The 17,314-nt window shown below is 39.5% G+C and overlaps 1 protein-coding gene and 1 pseudogene across 4 annotated transcripts in view; both read right to left on the bottom strand.

Annotated features, from left to right (window-relative positions):
- LVRN (laeverin) overlaps positions 1-17,314 on the bottom strand; it is a 78,302-nt gene that overhangs the window by 14,819 nt on the left and 46,169 nt on the right. For 3 of the 4 annotated variants that reach the window (XM_005901950.2, XM_070377206.1, XM_070377207.1), the window contains 9 exons: positions 14,688-14,831; positions 13,603-13,668; positions 13,444-13,509; positions 12,625-12,797; positions 10,988-11,064; positions 10,479-10,618; positions 6,024-6,079; positions 2,252-2,405; positions 678-772 (listed from right to left, as the gene is read on the bottom strand). In XM_005901950.2, the coding sequence (XP_005902012.2) occupies positions 678-772; positions 2,252-2,405; positions 6,024-6,079; positions 10,479-10,618; positions 10,988-11,064; positions 12,625-12,797; positions 13,444-13,509; positions 13,603-13,668; positions 14,688-14,831 (971 nt within the window). The remainder of the gene's footprint in view (positions 1-677; positions 773-2,251; positions 2,406-6,023; positions 6,080-10,478; positions 10,619-10,987; positions 11,065-12,624; positions 12,798-13,443; positions 13,510-13,602; positions 13,669-14,687; positions 14,832-17,314) is intronic. The other variant, XM_070377205.1, reaches the window with a different exon arrangement.
- On the bottom strand, positions 2,312-10,470 carry LOC138989357 (large ribosomal subunit protein uL15m pseudogene; annotated as a pseudogene).

Raw genomic sequence — 17,314 nt, 5'->3', positions numbered from 1 at the left:
TGCACCGTTCATGGTTGGTCACAAATCCCCTCTCTAAATCTGGAAGGCCCGCCTACCTTCTGTCACAGGGTCCTGCGGCCCTGTCTTGCCCTTCACCCACTTCCCAGACTAGCATTACGGCTTACTCCCCCACCAAACCAATGTCATTCACAATACTTGCTCATGCTCACACACCGGTGACTGATACAGGTCACCGTATGATGTTTGATGACTGGATCATTAGTCATCAACCTCCCTCATCATATTTGCTAATGTTAGAATTTCTATTTGACATACGTAATGAAACTTTTCCCTGTTTCATCAATAACACACCGAGCGGAAAGTTTTCTTCTGTGGCCTTCCGATACCCTTCATTTGCATTAGCTGGTTTTGCTTAGCACAACTTTTCACCAATAGTACAACTTACTTAAGATTTCAACCAGTAGCATAATAGTTGAGAATATAAAGCTATACACTCCTGTGTGTACACGTATGTGCTTTGCAAGTAAATTAAGATCCCTAACTACTATTTCCCATTAAGATATATGTAGCTCACCAATCTCAAAGCTACTATTCTCAAATTGCACACAGATCTCTCAGTGAATCGTTAACTATTAGGATCTTATTTTATGAATCTGGAAACCTATCCATTAATATGAATCATTTAATTCAATTGTCACTGTTCAGAAAGTACTTACAGAGCTAAATAGTCCTCCTGCAAGGCTGTCACATTTTCACGGATCATAGTTGAGTAAGTATTCCATATTGAGATAAGTCTCTTCAACAGATACTTCTATAAACAATAAAGAGAATAGTAGTTAGTTCTGCTCACAACACTCAATTTGCACTGCCTTTCCCTTGTCTGAAAAGACATTAACAGAGAGGTGACAGGTATTTCTTCAGAAATAAACTTCATTTGTTACTAAATATTTGATGATTTTTTTTAACATTTTAGGTTCACTTTCTTCATAAGAAAGCGATATGTAAACAACACAATGTGTGTAAGCACAGTGCCTGGCACATAGTAGGAGCTTAATCAGTATCACCCACTCTTATTACTTACTATCATCCCAGAATTTCTAGTTGTCTTTAAAATAGAGGGAAAAAAAGGGGAAAATATAAGACAAACTTTCTACCTTGAAACTCTCAAACTTTCATGCTTAGTGTGTGTGTGTGTATATATATATATATATATATATATAAAACAAGGAACACTGATTTATGCCTTGGACAAATGTAAACCCTGGATCCAAAATAAGATTTCTTCAACTGAGCTATTGGCTGGTAAATAACAGCCTTTTTACAGTCATATATTTACCAATACATCCCTCAGAATAGTATCATTCATTGAAATTCTTTAAAAATACAAGTGTGACCTTTTACTTCTTTACTCACAGGCCAAGGATCAGATGTCATCAATGAGCCACCTCAACCCCACAGACATCCAAGCGCCTTCTGTTGGTCACTATGCCCACATTCAAGTATGTTCACATCAGCACTTTAGACACTAGATGAAAGAAAGTCTGGAACTCCGAGGTGCTTGTGATTTTGCTCTCAGAGGGCCCTGGAAACTCACCTGAGATCATCACCTAACACATCTGCTGCTTTGTTTGTGGTCCCCAAATGTCCGAGGGGCTGCACCCAAACTTAGGCTTTTCCTATGCCATCTATCTTATGATCACTGGATCACTGTTAAAGACCTAATAATGGAAATTTCCCCTTTTACTGATGCTATTTTCCCCTTTTATAAGGACAAGATGGCACAGTCATTTCTTCATTCATTAACTCTAATTTCCACATCTCTCTTCCCAATATCAAAAGCAGCTTCAAAATATTTACTTTTCTAGAACATTGCTCTCTGGTTTCAAGTGCTGGTCCTATAAATCAGAGTATATAAATTATGGATATAGAACCATGAAAGGTCATTCTGTTTACCAACAATCTTTTAGGAAAACAGTTGTTAATAGACACTATCCTTTCTTTATATAAAAAAGAAAAGTATATCGTTTCCAGCCACTTCTGGTTTCTTAAGACACACTGACACCTCAGCAAGAACTCAATACCTTCTCTCATACACAACTCCCAGGGCAGATCTACAACCAAGGTATTTTCTTTTAAGAATAAGCAACTGTTCCTAAGAAAATGAATATATACAGAACTAACAGGCTCTTATTTTGGGAAAGACTAGTTTCACAGATGCTACCTAAAATATGGAAGGAAGATGAAACAAAAGAATTATTTTTAAAAACCATCTCACAAAGAATGAATTTACCTTTAACAATGGATATATGTCATGGTTGTTCCCATCAGAAACAAGATCCCTGGTTACTAGGTTCATCAAAACTGCATGCCACACTATGATTTCATCTTCATCAGCAAGGTACTTGGTTAAATCAAGTGCTGTTTCAATTTCGATATAATCGTTTCTGTTTGGTTTTTAAAAAAACAACAAAGATTCAAAAAAGCCTTTCCTTGCTAAATGATCTGCACACTTTCCATGTTTGTTACATGATTCAGTGCCTGATTTCAAGAAGGTATATGAAATTGAGAAGCTAGAGGGCAAAGGTCCCATCTCGTTGATAAGGTGGAACCCAAGCAATGTTGACAGGCTCTCCATTTCAATTTGATAGATTCAAGGTCAATGAATACAATAAAGTAGCAAAGAAGAAAAATATAGGTATGTGATGGGAGGGACAGGGGAGGCTTTCTGGAGGAGGAACTTGAAAAAAGAATGAAGGAAGGACAGGATTGGAATAAGTAGAAAGATAGAGGAAGGCAGTTAGGACAAAGAGGGGGTTCACAGCAGACCAACTTAACCAAGGCAAGGAATTTCTTTTGTGTGTACTGAGAGATGGGGGCTAATAGGTAATCAAAAGTGTGGAGAGGCTTGACTATCAGGATAAAGAATTTACATTTGGTGGGAAGGTATTTAAACAATCAGGGTAACATCATGAAATTGATGCCTTAAAATTTTGTTTCAATTTGTGCTGCAGAAGACAGAATAGAATTCTAAAGAACTAACAGCTAGAAGCTAATGTGACAGGCCAGGCAAAGGGTGATGCAAATTTGACTTAGCGAGGAAGCAATGAAGGTGGTAAGTGAGGTGAGAATCCAAAAGACATTCCCCAGATCCCCACAATGAATAGATAAGACACAGTGACTTGATGAGAGATGGAGAGAGACAGGAGGGTCAAGGATATCTCTAATGTTTCAAGTGGGGGGAAGAACAGTAGTACCTTTGACAAAGAGAGATTGATAGTAGCAATTTAGAGGCAGAAATAAAGTTCAGTGCTTTTGGTACTGAATTTAAATAACCTCAGGATGAACAGAAGACAGGAGGAGACAAGTAAATACATAGATTTAAAAGTCATCGACATATCCTTTACAAACGTTTATTGAATACCTTATATCTGGTGGGCACTTATATTATTATATACATAATAAAATGACCACTGAAACCATAAGAAGGCAAGAATTACTCAGAGGAAAGATAGAAGAAAATAAGACAACCATGACTGGTCTTAAAGATGCTCAGGGCAGCTGGAAAAAGAAGTCAGATACTGGAGGAGAACCACATTTGCACACTGAAGTCTCAGGAAGTCAAAAAAGAAGTTTGCAGGAGGATGTGGTTAACAATACTAAATTCATGGTCATCTCAGAGAAATGTTTCAGTGAAGTAGTGGGTGGGGAAATGTGCTCTACGTCAAGAGGGGAAAAGTCAGAAAAAAAGGAGGGAAAAATATGCAGACATTCATCCAAGAAATACAACAGGTGAAGGAAAGAGAGAATGCACTGGATAATTTATTATGTGTGCTCCTTAACTTTATTGTCTAAAAATTTAAATTCTGATCATACATTCATTTCCCTGGTTAGAAACTTAGCAGTAGAGTAAATCCACTATCAATGAAATCAATAATTCTGTAATACATTAGAATTTAGGCTCATTAAAATTACACATACAGGTATTACCTTTGGGTAACAAAAATCACTTCAAAGTCCTAACTGGTAGTCTATTCATTTCCAGAAACTCTTTATTTTGGATATATCCGTTACTTTATTTCCTTAACTTCCAATATCTTGGAATAATATGAAAATATCTTTCATAATCTTCCTAAATTTATCCATTTGAACATTAACAGTCTTTACGAATGCAAGTCTGAACTAAGTGTATGTTACCTAAGTTTTCACTCTTGATCTAGATTTTAAAATAATGATTCTTATACATTTTGTAATAATCCTATAAATATTTAAACACTATTACTTTTTCCTATTTACATCGTCTCTACTGCATCCTTCTAAAGGTTTTCCTTTAAGGGCTCCCCCCCCCTTTTTTTTTTTATCATGGAAAGGCATTTTATTTTATTTTAAATATAGCAGTGTGTACATGTCAATCTCAAACTCCAGTCTATCCCTCCCTTCCCCTCAGGACTTCCCTTTAAAACATTAAATTTTCTTTGCTGCTCCTTTAAGAGCCTTTCAAAATTTCTCCACGATCAGTTTAAATCTTATTTTACCAAAGTTAATTTAATCAAAAATACACGGGACTTTCATATAATTAACCACCAAATTTTGACTTGACAAAGAACATATATTCCTTCTTGTCAAATTGTTATAAAAAAATACTGTGTCCTGTGGCTTTCATTTTTATTAGTAGGAGATGTTATTGCTCTTTCCCAATGATGACCTTTTTTGAATTGTCTTTTTTTCTAATTTTTTATTGTTGCAAAATACGCATAACATAAAGTTTGTCTTCCTAACCATTTTAAAGTGTACAGTCCCCTGGTATTAAATACATTCATATGTATAACTGATTTACTTTGCTGCACAGCAGAAACTAACACTGTAAATCAACTGTTCTCCAGTAAAAATTTTTTTAAGTACATTCATAATGTACAGCTATCATCACTAGCCATCTAGAGAACTCTTCTCATCTTGTGAAACTGAGACTCTGCACCCATTAAACAGTGTCTCCCCATGCCTGCCCCCTCCCACCCCAGTCCTCGGCAATCACCAATCTTTCTGTCTGTGGTTCTCACTACTCTAAGTAGCTCATATAAATGGAAACATACAGTGTTTGTCTTTCTGTGACTGGTTTATTTCACATAACATAAGGTCCTCAACTCCAGTACTTTTGCCTGGAAAATCCCAAGGACAGAGGAGCCTGGTAGGCTGCAGTCCATGGGGTCACTAGGAGTTGGACTAGCGACCCCATAAGCGACTTCACTTTCACTTTTCATTTTCATGCATTGGAGAAGGAAATGGCAACCCACTCCAGTACTCTTGCCTGGAGTATCCCAGGGACGAGGGAGCCTGGTGGGCTGCCGTCTATGGGGTCGCACAGAGTCGGACACGACTGAAGCGACTTAGCAACAGCAGCAGTAGCAGCAGCAATGTCCTCAAGGTTCATCCATGTTGTTGCATATTCCATCAACTTTTTAAAAAAATTTTAAACCTTTTATTTTGTATTGGGGTATAGCCAGTTAACAACATTGTGATAGTTCCAGGTGGACAGCAAAGGGACGCAGCCATACATAGACATGCATCCTTTGTCCTCCAAACTCCATCCCATCCAGGCTGCCACATTACATTGATCAGAGTTCCGTGTGCTATGCAGTAGGACCTTGTTGGTTACCTATTTTAAATATAGCAATGTGTATGTGTTTGTCCCAAACAAACCATATCTCTTCCCCTCATCCTTCCCCTTGGCAACCGTTAAGTTCCTTCTCTAGGTCGATGAGTCCCTTTCTGTTTTGTAAGTAAGTTCATTTGTATCATTTCTTTTTAGAGTCCACATGTAAGGGATGTAATATGATATTTCTTCTCAGTCTGACTTACTTCACTCAATATTACACTCTCTAGGTCCATTCATGTTGTCCAGCAACTTTTATATCATAAAATTTCACAATAACCACAGAATTTGACCCTAATCTTAATAAGTTAGGGCTTTTATAAATTAAGGAGCCAGCTTCATAAGGATGAGGTTATTGTTTTTGTAAATTTCTTAAGCTACACTGTTAAATGATGAGAGAAGAAAATATACTCACTTAGACAAGGAAAAGGCATCATCAACCAGCTGAAGTCTATGAATAACAGGAATAGCCTGCAGATGAGATCCAAAAACGCTCAGGAAAAGATGAGAACATTTTTAGTAGAATAACTTTCAAAATAATAACAACATTTCAAGATCATTGCTGCTTACAAAGCACTTCCATGTGCATTATCTCATGTTCAGAGAAATGATCATTTCTAAGGATAATTTCCATAATTTATTTATTATACATCTGTTTTTGATAAGCGATCCCTTTGGACATCAATCATATGGCTTCAGTATGGCTGAGAGTTCTGCCAAAATACTCTGTGAAAAACAGCGTGTTAAAAAATAAAACGGGAAGCCAAGTTTAAAGGGCCTCTCCAAAACAAAAAGTATACATTAATTGTATCACAATGTCCAAATTGTTGTCAGGGGACTTTTTGGCATAGAAAGCCTTAAATAAATATTACTTAGCACTATTTTGGCAATGCTGAGGTACTCTTTTCAGTGGTATCTCTCTTCTCAAGAGTTTAGTAATTCAACACACTACCACCAACAGAGCCCTTTGAATCATGAAAAGGAGTCAACTGCCAACCTAGCTTCTCAGGCTTCTCTTTGAGCTGCCAGGCACTGCCAGGCCACAGGACTGTCTCAGCTTGTGTTCCAAGGGTCCCAAAGCTTCCTACAGCATTCCTTCAACAGCAACACCCCACCCCCGACCCCCGCCAAGCATATTCATATATGTGGTCCCAGAAGATTCATCTTCACAACGTCCCTTTGAGCATCTGAACAAGCAAAGCTTAATTCTTTCCTTGGCAGTAGTCACATATCTTTCCTGGAAGTAATAATAATACTTACATTTTCTAGATTAATATTAATAGTAGAAATGTTTTGTTTGCTCAGCAATTATGTTGTAGGAATAACTGACTTCAGTTTTTCAATAAGTAAAATCTACAAGGGCTTTGGAGAAGGCGATGGCACCCCACTCCTTTCTTGCCTGGAAAATCCCATGGACGGAGGAGCCTGATGGGCTGCAGTCCATGGGGTCACGAAGAGTCGGACACGACTGGGAGACTTCACTTTCACTTTTAACTTTCATGCATTGGAGAAGGAAACGGCAACCCACTCCAGTGTTCTTGCCTGGAGAATCCCAGGGACGGGGGAGCCTGGTGGGCTGCCATCTGTGGGGTCGCACAGAGTCGGACACGACGGAAGCGACTTAGCAGCAGCAGCAGCACAAGGGCTTCAAGAAATCATTGCTATAATGGCATGACCTAGTGTTTCCACAGCTAAGACTGCCCTTAGAAATTTTAAAAAATTTAGCTACTCTGAAAAAGATTTTTAAATAAAGTATTACTACAGCTGGTTTTTGTACCTTTATTCAAAAGCCCAATGATAGCTCTTTTAAAATTACTGATCATGTTCTGAATGCCTGAATTAGATTAGGCTTCTGTTAAACATCATACATACATCATCTTATTTAATCTTCACAAGTTTTTAACATTGGTCCATTATACCCAGTATTATACAGACAAGGAATCCAAGGCATGACTGGCTAAATAAGAGGCCCAAGGTCACACATCTGGTAAATGATGATCAAAAATACAAACACAAGTTGATCTGACCCAGAAGCCAAGCTCTGCCAACTCTGTGCACTGCCTCTTTTGCCAGACTCACTGGGCGATTCACAGAAATTCTGACGTCAGAGACACCTAAGATATCTTTTAGTTCAACACATGAGTTTTACAAATGGAGTCTAAATGAACTGCCCCAGATTTCATAGCAGAGCCAACTCTACAGACTTCTAAGCCAGTATCCATCTCCACTAATGGAGATTTGGTTTATTTTTTTTATTTTTTTTTTTTTTTTTAGGTTTTTAAAAAAAAAATTTAATAAAATAAACAGCAATCATTTTAATTCTACTGTAGAAGAATTACCAAGAATTATTCAAGATTTAATTGCATCAGGATAAATTAAGCTTCCATGTGGTTTAGATACAACAGATCTTTGCAAAGCTAAAAAAGCTTACTGACTGCTAAACCTTTTACATTAACAGTTTAATTTTCACGTTACCAACTGTTCTTATAGCTTATATAACCACTGACCATTTTCTTCAAAATCATTTAAAACGACTGCAAAACAAAGATTTCCAAAGTCTAGGAAATAAGTAAAATTATATCAATTGGAATATTTACCTTCTTCAAAGAAAAAAAATGTTAATGGTTTGATCATTTTCGACATCTTTGCCAGAGTTGAGAAAAATGAATTCACTTGGAATTTTCATTTCAATCTTGCCAGCAAACACTGCAATACTTAGAAACTATTCACCAGCCTTACACTCCCATCCAACATCTTCATCAGTCTGGGTTGAAGGCTTGCTGTCTCGACTCTGGGTAAGAGGATCCTCAGGGCTAACCAAGAGGCACACCAGCTCATCAGCAGCCCTCGGACCCCCACCGAGAGGACAACAAAGCAAGCCCAGCCCATCTGCATTCATTCTGATTTGCAACAATAAGACAAGACCTGAATGGGAAGATGATGGAAAACTCAAGGGGAAATGGTCTAAGAGCTGCCTACTCCCTCGGGCAGCGTGCCAGCGAGCTCATGTTGCTGAGACACACACAGATCCACATCTTCCACGCAGTCATTGCTTACTGTATTTTTAATTTTGATTAAAAAAAAAAAAAAAAAAGGTGTGATTACACAGAAAACATCCTCCTCTGCACAAACACAAACTGAGCCGACGCAGTGGGAAACATGTGTCAGCACCCCTTCCAGTGCCCTACCACTGGCTCCCCTGGAAGGAGCTCAGGAGCTGTAGTACTCAAGCAGCTTCTCATCCGTAGGTTTCAGAATCTTCTTGTCTGCCATGTTCACCACCCATCCGGGAGCCAGACCAAAGAAAATCTGCCGTGGATCCTTCCGAGAACTGAGCATTTTGAAGAGTTCGTCTTTAGTGATGTCGGGTAAAATATAGCCATACTTCTTGGCGAGCTCCAGTCTCGTTTCGGGAAATCTGGCAGGATCCGCCAGATAGCCTCGATTTCTCGCGTCAGTGTAGTAGGGGACTAGGGCCTCGGGGAGCATCCGCTTGGGAATGGGTTGTCCACGGGGAAAGAATGGGATGGGTTTGCACAGAATTTCCAGGCTTCGCGGGTCATAGAAGGCGGTCGTGACGACACCCCCGTTCTTCTCGATGGCGGCGATGGCCAGCTCAGAAGCCAGCTGAACTTCGATGTTAACTTTTGCCTTAAAGGTGTCAGCGCCCTCCTCTACCAACTGGACTCCATAGTCCCTTTTAGATGGCTGGATGGTAACACCTCGCCCGTTGACCAGCTGGGTTAAGTCAATAGGTTGTGTGGGATCGATTCGGCCCAGGTCAATCAGGTACTGCAGCCTGTTGAGACTCAACGGCTGATACTGGCGTCTGAAGCTGTGTCCTTCATTAAAGCCGTATTTTGGGATTTGAAGGTAAAATGGAGTCTGGCCTCCTTCAAAGCCCAGCCGGGGCCGGGTTCCTCTCTGCCATTCTCCTTTGTGGCCCCTGCCACACTTCCTACCTCTTCTCTGACCTCTTCGTCGTCTTTGCGGTTTCCTGGAGCCCGGGTTCGGCCTCAGGTTAGCCAGGCTCACACGAGGCAGGGCCCAAAGCAGGTCCAGGGCCCAAGGCCCTGCTGCGCCCCGCACCGGGCCAACCATGACCCGCTTGCACGAGACGCCGCAATGGCACCTCGGAGATTTGGTTTAATTCAACCAAGTCAAGTCTGACTGATAAGAGCTAGCCAATATTTTAATTTTTATATATTGTATAATAATTTAGCTATTTGATACTTTAAAGTGATATTGGATTATTATTGATATCTTGTGAATTAAATTATCTCCTTGGCCAGAAGATGAAAATACAATTTTTAGAAAATTCACATTTTCTAGCATTTATGTACTGGCACCTATTATGGGCTTAGAAAGTTTTTTGTTTTGGCCACACCAGGCGGCATGGGGGACTCTTAGTCCCTGTTCAGGGTTTGAACCTGTGTCCCCTGCATTGGGAGTATAGTGTCTTAACCGCTGGACTACGAGGGAAGTCCCTAGACAATTTGTTTACTTACATTATCTCTAATTCTCATAAGGAATAAGAAAGATATATTATTCCCATTTTAAAGTGAAGAAATTGAAGCAGAACATTTAAGTAACTTGCCTAAGATCACAAAATTAACAGTTAATCGGAAATTATTTTGATTTTCACTTAGAAAGGCAAAATTATTGTGGAAAAGTGAGAGAAATGTTCAAAAACACAATACATTCAACCAAAACCTCTCTTTTCTAAGAAAAAAAAATCCAGCATGCCTTGGTATGAGGGGTGGCAAAGAGGTCAGGTTCCCACCAGTCAGGTTAATAAAAGCTCAGCCTATAAAGTCTAGAGAGTACAGTATTAATGATATTCAATAAAAGGTATAAAAATAAAACTTACCTTATGATCTTTTTCAAGCTGTTGATTTAATTTCTTCCAACCTAATTTATCATAGTTAACTCTATAGTATCCAGTCATATTCAAATTTAATATCACCCAGTCATGATCAGAATCTGAAATTTGCATTTCAGGAAATACTTCTACAAAGAAATACGTGAACAGTTTGAACTGGTACATTTAAAAAATATTTCACTACATGTTTTACTATGCCCTCTTAATTCTAAACAACAATCCAGTAAAACAAAAAGTAAAGATATTCCAAAATATGTATTGATCTTACCATATATTTTTTTCACATACAATGACTTTTGATTAGAAATGTTTCTTTAAAGCACTATGTTCAACAAGAATGATATAATATTTTAGTTTTAAATAAGCTATTCAAAAGCTAGACATTTTAATATTTTATTCTCTGCTTTTATATGTGTGTGTGTGTGTGTGTGTGTGTGTATACACACACATATATTTGCATATATATGTGAAGGTATTTTTAAACATTTGTTACTTACTGCTGCTTTTATCTAGCCAGACTAAAGACTGTGTAGTTCCATTTTTCATCCAAAGAATAGGTATAATCCATGTGTCACTTTTTGGAAAAAAAGTGAAAACTTCAGTTATTGTTCACACATAAGAATAAAAGCTTTGAGCCAATATTAAATAAGATGATAAAATAAAAGAACTCAAATTCTTCAGTCATTCCTTGTGGATATGACCTCAGAATTGTTCACTGTTGTTTCACAAGCCAGCTTTGGCTATTTATTTATTCTCTTGTGCCTCACAGATTTGCTTCTTCTTGCAACTCAGGGTAGCTTCTAAGGTTCTCCTGTATCTGAAACTTTCAAAGCCTGTTTATATTCAATTACAGCCATCTGGCCTTACTCAGGGGTCATTCAAATGCTGCAGACATACCCAAAGCTATCTGTGCCAAGAAAACTGAATAATCATTTAAGAAGAAAAAGCATGACAAACATTTCAAAATGCTTTTCCACCTCAAGTCTTCTCCCAGTTTGAAAAGTGTTCAACAGCAATCAGCCAGATTATTCATATTCACTGAATGCTGGCACTCTCCCCGTGTTGGTGGATGTGACCTGGATGAAGTCACTGACCACGAGGAGGACATTAGTCATCTGAAGGCACACTTGGAATTTAGGCAATATTTCCAATCTTGCTCAAATGCTCGCACGTCTGGCTTCTCAGACTTTGAACTGAGAGTCTTTGTTCATATGATAGCTAAGGCCACCTCTTCTCAAAAGTCATGAAATATCACAGGGAGAAGGGACCTGCAGATCTATGTCCTCCCCTGGAGTTTTAAAGAAAGAGTGGGACAACCTGAAACTTTTGGTGATGGTACATGAAAATAAATTACTCATTTGTGCTTATACTTAATACAATGTGATCTGAGAATCAAACCCTTTATCAAAAACAGTTGAAAACTATCTAAGAAGTTAAGGAAGAAAAGGAAACGGAAGGAGAAAGTGGTAATGCTAAGCCACGGTATACTTACTATCTCATTTCACTTCTACAACAATCCCCTGGGGTTTGTATTATTACATTTGCTTTATAGATAAGGAAACTGAAACTCAGAGATTTTAAATAAGATTAAGGTTTGAATTTGGGATCTATAACTAATATTTTATGTATGGTTACAAAAGCACACACACACACGTGTGGGCATACATGCACAGAATTATTCCTCAAGGATGTGGTTACCATTCAGTTCCATTTCTAGAGAAGGGAAGATGACCTGGCAACCAGATCCCCTTTTTTCTTAATTAACATAAGGTCATTCAGATTCTATTTTACTGGCTTTCACACAGAATTCTGAGTAATTCATTACCTCTGTCTAAAGGACAAAAAAGAATGCCTAGCACTCAAAGCTTTGGTTGTGGGTGTGGCCCTAAGTCCCAGGGGAGGAACACTGCAAGAATGCCTAAGGCAGGCCTCTGGCCTTGCTCAGGGCCTCAGGGGCTCTGCCCCGTCCTAGCCCACAGTAGCATCCGGCATGGAGCACTGCATCACCATCCCCAGGTCATCTCATGGAAGGGTGTGCACCCAGTGGGAGTTATGCTTCCTCATCCATAGGCTGGCTTCCTTTTGATCAGAGCTCAACCCCAAGGAAGGTGAAGACAGGAGCAAATCTACCTACTTGTGGGTTAGAAGAGTCTGATTTTTAACCTTTCCAAGATAAAATGGCTCCTGTTTCATGACACCCGTGGATACATTTAAGGTGATAACTGGAAAACCACTCTGGTGTGTCCAACTGTCCATGATGCTTTTTACTGTTGCTGGCAAAAGAATTTTACTCTGGTCATCTATGGCCTGTTTTAAAAAAAACATCACAAAAGCGGTTATTTACCATCCAAATCTTTTGAGGTAGCCAACTCCTAAAAGAAACTATCAATACGTAGTGATTGTATTTCTCATTTATATAGTAAAACCCAGTGGGGAATTTCTGCACCAAATTTAATTCTGTTCATCTCTGTATATATGAGTGGTTCCTTAGTTCATCCTTTCACTCATTCATTCAATCACTGAACACAATTTTTATGGATCTAATATATGCAGGCTCTATTCTGGGCACTGGAAACATAGTGTGTGTGTTAGCAGTCGCTCAGTTGTGTTCAAAATGCTGTGGACTATAGCCCACCAGGCTCCTCCACCCATGGGATCTTCCAGGTAAGAATACTAGAGTGGATTGCCATTCCCTTCTCCAGGGGACCTTCCCAAGGACCTTCCCAACCCAGAAATTGAACCCAGGTCTCCTGCACTGCAAGCAGATTCTTTGCCATCTGAGCCACCAGGGAAGCCTGGGAATACAGTGGTGAAGACTACAGAAGTAACCTCTGACTTAAAGGAGTGTCGCAGACAAGGGAAGGGGGTTTTCCTGTGGCATCAGCACACACACATGGCCTCACGATCTTACAGCACAACACAGCAAGCACATCGCAGAGAGTGAGAGAATTACCATTTGGAAATGTCTCCATAGATCATCTTGCTCAGCATTTGAGTAAGAAAACGTCTCCAAATATGACTGTTAAAATAGAAAAGGTAAGGTTAAGATGAATAACCTGCCAAAGCAATTCATGTTTACCGTCTTTAGGTAACAACAATTTTGTAAACTCACCTTAAGTGCGCTGATAAATATTTTCTCATTCAAGAAACTAGAAAGCATCCGGGCCAGAGACGCTCCCTAAGACATAAGAAGTTGTCCATCATTTGAACAGAATTCAGTATCTAAATACTGACACATTCCATTTTGGTACGCAAGATTTTGGGCTGTGCTCCTCATTGCATTGTATACCTCAGTTGAATGTCTGGGTTAACCCAAAATGTGCTAATAAAATAAACTGTCACTAGTTACTAGATAAAAGATGAGAAAATGCCCTACGTATAAGAATTCAGGGTACAGAAAACTTTTTAAATTGAGATACTCACACGACAAGTATAAATAAATAAATGTTGCCTGTCATTCCAGTTCCACAAGGATCAGCAATTAGCCGCTGTGGTTGCCTACTGACAATGTCCCGGGGTGGGTGTAGGGGGCAGGCAGGGGGATTCAGGATGGAGAAAACTAGGAAGCATTCTTTGTTTTGAATATGCTAATCCAAAGATAGTTCAGATACATATCTAAAGAAAATTTTCAATGGCCTCAGATTCTTGCATCCTTCCATACACAGAAAAGCAGGAAAAGTATTCATTTGAGATGTCTGTTCCTTGTGACTAGCAGTAGTCTTTTTATACCTGACTGGGTGTTTTTCCCAGGAACAAAACAAAACCAAGCCTTCAGCTATATCCTGGCTCCTCCCTTATCTCTTTGGAACAGTTTCTCAGAATACTCTGAGAGGCTGTCTCCTGGGCTATAGTCCTCTGTGAGGTTCCTGAATAAAACTTAACTCACAGCTTTTATGGTGTGTACTTCTCTTTCAGTAACACAAGAACAAATTTCCACCAGGCAGAAGAGTTCACCTTAAAAGTATCCAGCTGTCTGTCTATATTAAAAAAGGTAGATGGCATTGACCACCTATTACAGATTAACATTTACTAGATAAGAACTGATTTAACCACGTTTTCTGAAATCCATCTACCGAATAATATTAAGGTCTTTGTACCAAAATTGTGTAGTAGCACATTAGTCTAGAACCCAAAGAATCCATTTTATGTAGCTTTCTGCAAGAGTGCAGCACAAATATAAACGTGAAACTGTTTTACCTTGTTGTAAGTAATTAAGTCAAAGAGCTCATCTATTTCATTGGTTTCTGTGAAACTTTCCACCTTCATGGAGACGGCTCTAGACACTAGGGCGTGATCTTCTCTGAGCACACCATGTAAAATGTTAGAAAAGAAGATCTCATTCTAAAAGGAAAACATTGAGACACACTAACTTCTGAGACATCACAGAAACAGGAAGTTCAATGTTCCTAAAATATTTTCAGAAAAACTATCATTGAAGAGCGGAAGAAATCAATAATTGAGAAGTGCTCTTTGGGCTACAATGTGCCAAATAAGTCAGGAGTCCTTGAATAACTAAACTTTTGTGAAACTTTCCTTCCCACTTGGTTTCCTTTTTTATTTCAATTTAAAAAATCAATTTAAAAAGTTAATGTGGTTTCCAAGACAGCCATCTATTGGGTTGGCCAAGAAGTTTGATTTTTCCATAAGATGGAACAAACTTCTTAGCCAACCCAACACATTCCTTACGTAAGGAGGTCCCTGACCACCCAGACAGGTCCTCCAGGGAACAGCATCTCTAGGTGGTTCTAATCCTCTACAGTTTTATTGGTAACTTTATTCAGTTCAGTTCAGTCGCTCAGTCGTGTCCGACTCTTCTCGACCCCATGAATCGCAGCACACCAGACCTCCCTGTCTATCACCAACTCCCGGAGTTCACTCAGACTCACGTCCATCGAGTCAGTGATGCCATCCAGCCATCTCATCCTCTGTTGTTCCCTTCTCCTCCTGCCCCCAAATCCCTCCCAGCATCAGAGTCTTTTCCAATGAGTCAACTCTTCGCATGAGGTGGCCAAAGTACTGGAGTTTCAGCTTTAGCATCATTCCTTCCAAAGAAATCCCAGGGCTGATCTCCTTCAGAATGGACTGCTTGGATCTCCTTGCAGTCCAAGGGACTCTCAAGAGTCTTCTCAAACACCACAGTTCAAAATCATCAATTCTTCAGCGTTCAGCCTTCTTCACAGTCCAACTCTCACATCCATACATGACCACTAGAAAAACCATAGCCTTGATTAGACGGACCTTTGTTGGCAAAGTCATATCTCTGCTTTTGAATATGCTATCTAGGTTGGTGGAAACTTCCCTTCCAAGGAGTAAGCGTCTTTTAATTTCATGGCTGCAGTCACCATCTGCAGTGATTGTGGAGCCCAAAAAATAAAGTCTGACACTGTTTCCACTGTTTCCCCATCTATTTCCCATAAAGTGATGGGACTGGATGCCATGATCTTCATTTTCTGAATGTTGAGCTTTAAGCCAACTTTTTCACTCTCCACTTTCACTTTCATCAAGAGGCTTTTGAGTTCCTCTTCACTTTCTGCCATAAGGGTGGTGTCATCTGCATATCTGAGGTTATTGATATTTCTCCCAGTAATCTTGATTCCAGCTTGTGTTTCTTCCAGTCCAGAGTTTCTCATGATGTACTCTGCATATAAGTTAAACAAGCAGGGTGACAATATACAGCCTTGACGTACTCCTTTTCCTATTTGGAACCAGTCTGTTGTTCCATGTCCAGTTCTAACTGTTGCTTCCTGACCTGCATACAGATTTCTCAAGAGGCAGGTCAGGTGGTCTGGTATTCCCATCTCTTGAAGAATTTTCCACAGTTTATTATGATCCACACAGTCAAAGGCTTTGGCAGTCAATAAAGCAGAAATAGATGTTTTTCTGGAATTGTCTTGCTTTTTCTATGATCCAGCGGATGTTGGCAATTTGATCTCTGGTTCCTCTGCCTTTTCTAAAACCAGCTTGAACATTAGGAAGTTCACGGTTCACGTATTGCTGAAGCCTGGCTTGGAGAATTTTGAGCATTACTTTACTAGCATGTGAGATGAGTGCAATTGTGCGGTAGTTTGAGCATTCTTTAGTAATCCCTTAAAATGTATCAGTCTCTTACATGGACATTTGTAAACCAAAAGCAATGCCAAATTTACAAATTCACAGTGATGATGATGTAGTAATATTAGTTATTAGAAATAAATCAAAATAAATCTATAAACTGGATACAGTAATTTATAGCTCATGCATTAGGAATTTTTTTTACTGTAAAAGTGTTAGTCGCTCTGTCATGTCTGACTCTTTGCAACCCCATGGAACTTCAGCCCACTAGGTTCCTCTGTCCATGGAATTCTCCAGGCAAGAACACTGGAATGAGTAGCCATTCCCTTCTCCAGGGGATCTTTGCTATCCAGGGATCAAACCCCAGTTTCCTGCACTGTAGGCAGATTCTTTACCTTCTGAGCCACCAGAGAAACTGGCAGTTATTTATATTTTAATAAGGTCTAGAACTCTCCAAAAGATTCGATCTCTCTTAGACACATGACCAGGGCCATTTCTTTCTGAAGGAAAACCAAAGAAGAGTTAAGAGGTGCATGCAAAAACAGAGCCAAAGAAAGGGCCATGGAGACGCTGCAGGGGAAGCCGAGGCATATCCTGGCGAGCACCTGGAAACCACGGGAGTCCCAGCTCCCAGGGCACTCTCTCTGTGGTCCCAAGTTGACTCCCTCACCCCTCAACAGTGTCAGATGAGCTTTCAAACTCTGCGCCACTGCTATCTGCCAATGTGTCAACCAACCCTCTTTAGTTAGCATATTATGTTTAGATTTATGAAT

Source organism: Bos mutus, chromosome 10, assembly GCF_027580195.1.
Source record: "Bos mutus isolate GX-2022 chromosome 10, NWIPB_WYAK_1.1, whole genome shotgun sequence".
In the NCBI taxonomy this organism is placed as follows: Eukaryota; Metazoa; Chordata; class Mammalia; order Artiodactyla; family Bovidae; genus Bos; species Bos mutus.
The sequence above is the reverse complement of the archived record's forward strand: the minus strand, read 5'-3'. Positions and strand labels throughout refer to the sequence as shown.